Source organism: Heptranchias perlo, chromosome 30 (genome assembly GCF_035084215.1).
Source record: "Heptranchias perlo isolate sHepPer1 chromosome 30, sHepPer1.hap1, whole genome shotgun sequence".
NCBI lineage: Eukaryota > Metazoa > Chordata > Chondrichthyes > Hexanchiformes > Hexanchidae > Heptranchias > Heptranchias perlo.
In genome coordinates, this window is record NC_090354.1 from 19,802,650 (window position 1) to 19,812,722 (window position 10,073).

Consider the following 10,073-nt stretch of genomic DNA (forward strand, 5'->3'; position numbering starts at 1 on the left):
AGGTCAGAGGCTGGGTATTCTGCGGCGAGTGATTCACCTCCTGACTCTCCAAAGCCTTTCCACCATCTACAAGGCATAGGTCAAGAGAAAAAGATTAGTGAAGACAAATGTCGGTCCCTTACAGTCAGAAATGGGGGAAATTATAATGGGGAACAAAGAAATGGCAGAAAAATTAAACACATACTTTGGTTCTGTCTTCACAAAGGAGGACACAAATAACCTCCCGGAAATCTTAGGGAACCAAGGGTCTGGTGAGAGGGAGGAACTGAAGGAAATCAGTATTAGTAAAAAAAAAATAGTGCTAGGGAAATTAATGGGGCTAAAGGCTGACAAATCTCCAGGGCCTGATAATCTACATCCCAGAGTACTAAAGGAAATGGCCATGGAAATAGTGGATGCATTGGTGGTCATCTTCCAAAATTCTATAGACTCTGGAACAGTTCCTACAGATTGGAGGGTGGCAAATGTAACCCCACTATTAAAAAAAAGGAGGGAGAGAAAAAACAGGGAATTACAGACCAGTTAGCCTAACATCAGTAGTGGAGGAAATGCTGGAGTCTATTATAAAGGATGTGATAACAGAACACTTGGAGGGCATTAACGGGATTGCTCAAAGTCAGCATGGGTTTATGAAAGAGAAATCATGCTTAACAAATCTACTGGAGTTTTTTGAGGCTGTAACTAGTAGAATAGATAGGGGAGAACCAGTGGATGTGGTGTACTTGGATTTTCAGAAGGCTTTTGATAAGGTCCCACACAAGAGGTTAGTGTGCAAAATTAAAGCACATGGGACTGGGGGGAATACACTGGCATGGATTGAGAATTGGTTGACAGACAGGATAGAGAGAGTAGGAATAAACGGGTCTTTTTCCAGGTGGCAGGCAATGACCAGTGGGGTACCGCAGGGATCAGTGCTTGGGCCCCAGCTATTCACAATATATATCAATGATTTGGATGAGGGAACTGAATGTAACATTTCCAAGTTTGCAGACGACACAAAGCTGGGGTGGAATGTGAGCTGTAGGGAGGATTCAAAGAGGCTCCAATGTGATTTAGACAAGTTGGGTGAGTGGGCAAGAACATGGCAGATGCAGTATAACGTGGATAAATGTGAGGTTATCCACTTTGGTTGTAAAAACAGAAAGACAGATTATTATCCGAATGGTGATAGATTGGGAAAAGGGGAGGTGCAACGAGACCTGGGAGTCCTTGCACACCAGTCGCTGAAAGCGAGCATTCAGGTGCAGCAAGCAGTTAGGAAGGTGAATGGTATGTTGGCTTTCATTGCAAGAGGATTTGAGTACAAGAACAGGGGCGTCTTAATGCAGTTGTACAGGGCCTTGGTGAGACCACATCTGGAGTATTGTGTGCAGTGTTGGTCTCCTTATCTGAGGAAGGATGTCCTTGCCATGGAGGGAGTGCAATGAAGGTTTACCAGACTGATTCCTGGGATGGCAGGACTGACGTATGAGGAGAGGTTGGGTCGACTAGACCTATATTCACTAGAGTTTAGAAGAATGAGAGGTGATCTCATCGAAACATATAAAATTCTAACAGGACTAGACAGACTAGATGCAGGGAGGATGTTCCCAATGGATGGGGAATCCAGAACCAGGGGTCACAGTCTCAGGATACGGGGTATGCCATTTAGAACCGAGATGAGGAGAAATTTCTTCACTCAGAGAGTGGTGAACCTGTGGCATTCTCTACCACAGAAGGCAGTGGAGGCCAAGTCATTAGATATGTTGAAGAAGGAGATAGATATATTTCTTAATGCTAAAGGGATCAAGGGATATGGGGAAAAAGCGGGAACAGGGTACTGAGTTAAACGATCAGCCATGATCATTTTGAATGACGGAGCAAGCCCGAGGGCAGAATGGCCTACTCTTGCTCCTATTTTCTATGTTTATAAGTCAGGAGTGTGATGGAATACTTTCCACTTGCCTGGATGAGTGCAGCTCTAACAACACTCAAGAAGCTCAACACCATCCAGGACAAAGCAACCCGCTTGATTGGCACCCCATCCACCACCCTAAACATTCACTCCCTTCACCACCGGTGCACAGTGGCTGCAGTGTGTACCATCCACAGGATGCACTGCAGCAACTCGCCAAGGCTTCTTCGACAGCACCTCCCAAACCCGTGACCTCTGCCACCTAGAAGGACAAGAGCAGAAGGTACATGGGAACAACACCACCTGCACGTTGCCCTCTAAGTCACACACCATCCCGACTTGGAAATATATCGCTGTTCCTTCATCGTCGCAGGGTCAAAATCCTGGAACTCCCTTCCTAACAGCACTGTGGGAGAACCTTCACCACGCGGACTGCAGCGGTTCAAGAAGGCGGCTCACCACCACCTTCTCAAGGGCAATTAGGGATGGGCAATAAATGCCGGCCTCGCCAGCGACGCCCACATCCCATGAACGAATAATATGGAGATTGGGCTGGAAAATGCAGTTGAGGTCAAAGATCAGCCTTGATCTTATTAAATGGTGGAGCAGGCTCGAGGGGCCATATGGCCTACTCCTGCTCCTATTTCTTATGTTCTTATGTTTCTATAAACGTGGCACATTTCAAAAGAGATTTTCAGATTAGTTATTTTTATATTGTTAATGAATGCACTTTGTAGCAAATGTAATATTATATATATTCACTGATCTGAAATAACTCTAAGATGATAAATATTCAAATGTTGAAAATTAGGGCACACATCCAAATTTCCAATCTGAGATGAGAGAGAGAGAGAGAGAGAGAGAGAGGGAGAGAAATGTAACCCATATATAATCACATATAGCAACAGCTGAATCTCACAACCATATACAGAGAGAAATTTAAAACAATCCCTCCATGTCAGACACCCTCTCCTGTACTGACTTGCACTTGTAAGGATGATTCATATCAAATGTCATCAACTAGTACAGCACAACTACATTAATACGGAACATATATCACAGAGGTAGCCATATAGCTGTTAGATTCACGGAGTTTCAGCTTCAGTCCTTAAGGCCATCCATTTCCTTATCTTTGTGTTCTCGAGCCAACACAGCAAAAAGTGGTTAAAAATCTGCAAAATCTTCAACAGCAATAAGCAAACTGGAATGCAAACCAGCCACAGTCCAATATAAAATGTGGTGTGGATTCCTGGAGAAAACTACACAGTGTCCAGCTTCTACAAGGCCAACATGTTCCTATGAGAATCAATACCACATTTTCCATGGGCCTAGTTAGACTTTGGAGAGATTGTGGTTTCGGCTCAGTTCAACCCTGGTTTAGATAACAGTTTTTGGTCAAGTTTCGTCTGTTACAGACTGCGGTTTAAGCTTGTTTCGAAATTCAATTTTGGCCCAGTTTGGCCTGTTTCGGACTGCTTTTTCAGGTTGTTTGAGTGCAGTATGGCCTAGTTTGCCCTGATTCGGACTGTGGGCCCAGTCTGTTTCAGATTGTGGTTTTGGCCCAGTTTGGCCTGGATCAGACTGTGGTTCAAGCCTGGTTCAGATTGCAGTTCACTCGTCACTAATTTTCAATCCTCCCACAATGGTCTCTTTTGTATCACTTTCAAGAGACCTGAAAAAAATCACCAAAAAGATCCACATTATGCAATCAGATTTCCAGAGGCTGCTTCCTCACCACCTTGTATTAAATCACAACCAAAGCTATGCATATATACGTCATCATGAAATGTAGCCAACATAAAACTTTAATAAGTAATATTCAACTTAGAGATGTCACACTATTGTGTTACAGTAGAAGATTGCCAAATCCTAGGGAATTCTATTGGATCGTGACAGTTATAACTTGAGTAATTGGATAAGGTAATTAGAAAATTAATTTGAAAGTCCTGAAAAAGTGTTCCTTTACCTTAGCAAAAGCACCAATAGGGTCATGCAATATCTTTTCCTTCATCATTCACATGACTAATAACTATTTGCATATGTTGTAAGGGTTTGCAATGCAAATTAAATGATACAGTTCTGCGCAGATTTCAATTAGCTCTGAGACAACCACTGGAAATTTACAATTACTATGACTAAAGTAAGGGGAATTGAGTTCAAGTTAGCTGCAGAATGTTGAAGCCCAGATGATGCGTTCTCTCAAGCTTTATTGTCACTTCCATAGGCATACAGCCAAAAAAGTTTATGGGAAAAATCAACCACGAAGACACATTAGGTGAATGTGACAATTGTAGTTACAGGAATAGCTGATTTATTTCACTAAACATCTGTAACTCATTACACATTATATTTACACAACATCCAAAGGTAGGTCCTTCAATTTGCCATTAAAGGCGGTGGTCAATAAGAACATATATAATGTATTTTTGTGAGGACATCATAAGAGTAGCCATTGTGAGCTGTAGGTAAGCAGTTAAAAGCTTTTTGCTGCTGCAGTTGCGTGCTCCAATGGCAAGTTTTTCTGTTTTTGCAACAGTTAATTTGGTGATGGAAGGAGTTTGAGTGGTTGAAGTGAAATTCGCACTGCCTGTGCCAACGTTGTGATGCTCTTGTTGGAAGAGGGGGAAACAAATGTGGGATAGCAGAAAATAAACCCTTGCAATAAGCACATCCATAGGCTGTAGCTCATCATGAGCCTTCACTTGTTCTAATATCTTGTAGCTCAAAAATGAGTAATCCATTGTTCTTTACAAAGGCATGCTTAATATGTCAGGGTCACCTCATAGGGTAATACTTGGACAAGCTCAGTTCCTGGGCCAGTGAGGAACAGCCTGCACCAAGGACTCTGTAGCCACACCATCATGTTGGAAGCTGCAGAAGGTTCCCACTGTAGCGCGACATTACCGCCGGCAATGTTAGCATATCAATGATTAACATATGTCTCTAGCATTTCTCTGTCCACTATTTCAATAGAGGCATTAACCTGTTTAAATAAACTGATTAATACCTCTACAAAAATAGCAGGCAAAGGAGTATCATGTGAAGATGTAAGACATTTGTCTGCTGATATCAGGAACAATAATTTCTAGCCTTGTATCTACTGCAGCACAAACTCAAGACAGCTATCCTATTTTTGCCATAGTTTTACTAAAACACTTTAAGCACCAGACATCAACAACAGAATGACATTATATTGCCTAACATGTCATTCTGCCCTCTTCTGTACATAAACATGCTAATGTGTCTTGTAACAGATTACAATAGCAACACCACTTCCTTAATAAAACAATTGACATACAGATATAAATGATACAGTGACGCCCCTAATTATAATATAATAACGAGGAATAATTAAGATCACAGCTCCAAATAAAACCAGCCAATAAATCTCTCAAAGGACACACCTGTGATTTGGAAGTCACCCAGTGAAAAGGTCAAACAGATGCTCATCACAAACCAACTATTCTAAGGCCATAGGCTTCATCTGTTACACAAATTCTCACTACTGCAGCATTACTACTGATTCTGCACCAGCAGACACTCATGAGTTAAGTCATTCTTTCTCACTCATGAAGGAGTGACAGTCACTCTTGTGAGATTATTTATTCTGTCCTTATTGTCCATAGTGTGATCTCATTGATGGAAGAAAGTTTTTGTTTCTTATTTTCAAATTTCTGCTGAAAGCAAAAAAAAATAAGCGTTGTGTTCTGTCACCACAGCTTCTGTATAGATAAAGTCCTTATTGAAAATATTTAATGAGTAAACTTTGAAAGTATTAGGATCCAGCATGTGCCTAATTCAGCTAATGAATAATTTGCATGTGTTTGTATTATTACTTTCACTGATGTGATTTTTGTGGCAGGACGGACAGGAAGGACAATGAAAATAGAATAAAGTGGAATGACTAAGATGGGTCTGAATAAAACTTTTACTCACTGTTTTGAAGTCTTTATGAGTACATCGCACTCCCCGGAACTTGCAATACAGCATCATATCCTGGAGATTGTGACCAACACGGTTATAAAACTCATGCATGTAGAATACCCTTGGCTTGTAGTGCTTGAAATCAGCTTTCTTCTTGAGGGCTTTCAGCACAACAGGATCAGCCATGTGAGGGCTCTGGATCTCTAAGTACACGTTGAGCAGTCCCAGGAGCTCACCAGCATGGTAGAGATCATTTACTGTCAGCTCTGAAAATCGAAACTCATTCAAATTGCAGATAGTCACGGCGGGAAAGACCAGATTGTTTGTGGCCACCTCTTCCAGCTTGGCAACATGCGGGTATGAGAAGTAAAAAGCCACCCGCTCTGCGCATTCCACCACGAGTAGGCCCAGGGAGCCAATAAATACCACAGTCCACATGAATCGCCGCATGGTCATTGGTCCATAGACAAATATATGCCTGATTCCATGAAGGGATGAAGTATTGGCAAAAACGTGGATGCTGGAAGGCTGCAGACTCCCCACACTGCCTGTGCTGTTTTCCTTCTCATCCATCTCTTTATTTATGTATGTATGTGTGTATAATTATACCAGTCTTCCAGCTGCTTAGTGCACTAAGAGCTTCAGTTCATCAAACAGTTGTTTAGGTTTTATCCTTAAGAACTCAGCTTTGGCTGGTCTGCACTGCCCCTTTTGTGTGGAAAAAAAATCTTTCACAGCAGATAGATGCAAACTCTTGCTTTTGACTTCCACAGCACCATCAAGAAGCCTTCGTCTGTTTGGAAGCAGCGGGGATGGAAAGACAGGGTGGGAGGGATAAAGGATCCCACCAATCGTAATAAGGATTCTTCAGCTGACAATATCTGTGATGAAACACTCAAACCACGAAGCAGCTTGCAGTCCGTTAGCTCGTGTAAATGCTCTGCTCAGTGTCCACAGGGATACCAGCCTTGTAGAGATGATTTATAAAGAGAACAGTCCCTTAAATTGATTGCTTGGTTTTCTTTCTCTTACGTTGCTTGTTGTTGGACTCCAACCATCCCTGGGCACTTTCCTGACGCTGTCAGTGTGTTCCAAGGCTCCTCGGGCAGTAGGAACTGATTGCTGTATGAGGAGAGAGAGAGAGAGAGAGAGAGAGAGAGATAGCAAACAGAAGGGAAGGAGTGAGGAGGAGAGACAGTCTGCAAGTAAAACAGCAGCAGCAGCAGCAGTAACAACAGCAGAAGGCTCCACAGACTCACAATGAGCACATTAGTTATATTGGTACCCCAAGCTTGCAAGAGCCTTCAGGCAAAAACAGTACTCTTGATGTGAATTAGAAAAAAAATGAAGGTAAAATATACAATTTGTATGTCTAAGAATTATATAGACTGAGGTTTAGAGGAAATAAATTCAGTAAAAAAAAAATAAGCCATACAACAGTCAGTAGTTGATGCTGAGAGCGATTGACATAAGCAAGCACTCATTGATCTGTTGCATCTGGTGCTTGTCTGTATGGAGTTTCAGGCTAAATACATCATCCAGTTGAGGGAATCACAACAACAGTTTCCAGTGGTGCCTGACTCAGGCTTGCCAAACAGCAAGGCAGAGGAAAGGAAGCCTGGATTATTGTGTATGCAGAGACGGTTTTTATATTTTTTGGTGCTTAAACTCATCACTAATAGCGTTAAAACAAGCCCTTCTCAAATAAACTGACTGTGTATGCTTGGCCTGCATTAACCCTGAAACAGGTTTGCGCTGTCAGTTAGAAATGTTACATTAACCTCCTCAAGGGACAAAACAGTCTTGATTTTGACATTCTTAACCCATTAAAGTAAGTGAACCTGAGCAGCCCCAGTATATGCAGTAGAAATATGCTGCACTGAATTCCAGGGAGTGCTCCAGTGAGCTCGTTGGCTGCATTTAAAACATGGCTCTGAATCCTACTTAAATGGAATGATGATAGATTATTATTCCATGAGGAGCCAGTATAAGGAGCAAATCAACCTTGTTAGTCAAACAGAAGTTATTCAATTTGGATGTTACTAAAAGGTTGGATTTGATCTGCTCTTATAAAGGGACAGGACCTCAGATGTGGTCACTTTGATCTTTTCAAACTCCAAGTACTGTTTTCATTTTGTTTGTTTTGGGAGAAATGTTATTTGAGCAATCAGTTGAGATAACCATAGAACAGAATCATAGAATCTTACTGCACAAAAGGAGGCCATTCAGCCCATCATGCCTGCTCTTTGAAAGAGCTGTCCAATTTAGTCCCACACCCCAGAATTTTCTCCAAAACCCTGCAAATTAGTCCTCTTCAAATACCAGTCCAATTGCCTTTTGAAAGTTCCTATAGAATCTGCTTCCACCATCCTTTCAGGTAGTGCATTCCAGATCTTAACAACTCTGTGAAAAGATTTCTCCTCATTTTCCCTCTGGTTCTTGTGCCAATTGTTTTAAAGCTATGACCTCTAGTTACCGACCCACTTGCCAGAGGAAACAGTTTCTCCCTACTTGCTCCATCAAAACCCCTCATGATTTTAAATCTCTATTAAATCTACCCTTAACCTTCTTTGCTCCAAGGAGAACAATCCCAAGGTTTGCAATCTCTCCACACAACTGAAGTCTCTCAGCCACGTCAGTTTATTTCCACAATAATTGGACCTCCCCCACTGTTGGTCACAGTAAGGAGGATGTTTTATAAAGACAGACACATTATCCCTTGCAATGTACAATGTGTAAGTTGGGTGTCCCTTTAAGGCCAGAAGTCTCATTGATGTAAATGGGCACATCCTGTGATCAACTAGAGAATATTTTCTGCTGCTGGGTAAGTTTCCATGAAACGAGCAGGAAATGACTAGCTTTATTTTTCCTAGTATACATATTTTTTAAAAGCATGACAGAAATTTGCATACATAACACCTAAACTTTTGCAGAAACAACTCAAAACTTTACACATAATATTATGTAACATTATTTCTGAGGTCAAGGAATGTCAACTTCACAGGATGAAACAAAAACAATATTGATGCTTCATATTCAGATTCAAAGCAGTAACAGTGGTTCGCATGCAGGATGCTCTGTCCCTTTGCTTGCAAGCACAGACATTTTACATATCTTACTCCATTTCCTAACTTATCAGAGGATAACAGACAAGGCTGCAGTTATACTTCATTATCAGGCTGAGACCAGTACCAAAGCACAAGACCCAGAGTTTTATTGTACATATGCATAAAGTTCTGCTCCTATGGCAGCTATTTTGTAATTTTAGGAGAGAATGGGCTGGAGTTATACTCACACACGCCACTGAGCCAAAAAGGTGGGAGGGTCTCCTGGAGCAGATCGCAAATCACTTGGCTTTAGTACATTCTGGAGTTCGGACAGAAATTGGCTCCAGCTTTTCATCAACATGCACCCAAAACTGCTTCACATCAATGATAAGTGGCAGTATAACTGCATACTTAGCGATAGCCTGTAATGTAACCTTAACAGAAAACTTTCTTGCTAGTCTAATCAGAGTGGTCAAGGCCCAGAGAATTTAGGAAAGATGCATGTCCTATCAATAAGAGCTGAAAGGAGAATATTACCATGGGCTGAAGGGAGCATATTTTTGGTGATCAAATAAGAGTTCCTATCATTGAGGATTTAGTTAAGTGAACTCTATTCATGGTGATTAATGCAGGATTTTAACCCAAGCAATCAAAATTGGAATTCTGTACACAGTAGGGGGAAGGGGAAATTGCTTACATGGTAACGTAATGGGCGTCATTACCCTTGTGATTCATTTGAGTATCTTTTCTATAGTGATCTAAAGGGGGCATACCGCATCAGTGATCTGATAGGGTAATCACTGGTAATCTAAAAGGCTAACAGCAATATTAACAGCAGTGACCAATCTCACGTGTATAATAGAAGATAGCTGCATTTCTAATCGAAGCAGTTTGCAGTGTGCAAAAAAAACTGCAATCAGAGGACTGATGGAGCACAGGTAATATTACAGTCCCCTGAAAGTGCTGATTAAAGTACTAGCCACTCCCTATGTTCATCTCTGGATTTCAAATTGCAATCACCCACAAATTGAAATTCTAATGAATATTTCTTTTTGAAAATCTAAATGAACATAAAATGGTTTTCTACTCAGCATATATGGAAATAACAACATCTGAAGTTAACAAGACACGACAGGTTCAGAAAAAGAACAATTTAACAGATTAGCATCAACATTTCAGGATTGATTTAGGAGTTCTGTTGAATTTTA

At 41.3% G+C, this 10,073-nt stretch overlaps 1 protein-coding gene across 1 annotated transcript in view; it reads right to left on the reverse strand.

The window, feature by feature from the left end:
* The window catches only part of LOC137299966 (acid-sensing ion channel 2-like), an 848,183-nt gene extending 841,572 nt beyond the window's left edge, over positions 1 to 6,611 (reverse strand). The window contains exon 1 of the mRNA XM_067969004.1: positions 5,831 to 6,611. Coding sequence (XP_067825105.1) covers positions 5,831 to 6,391 — 561 coding nt within the window. The 5' untranslated portion in view covers positions 6,392 to 6,611. The remainder of the gene's footprint in view (positions 1 to 5,830) is intronic.
* Between the last annotated feature and the right edge of the window lie 3,462 nt (positions 6,612 to 10,073).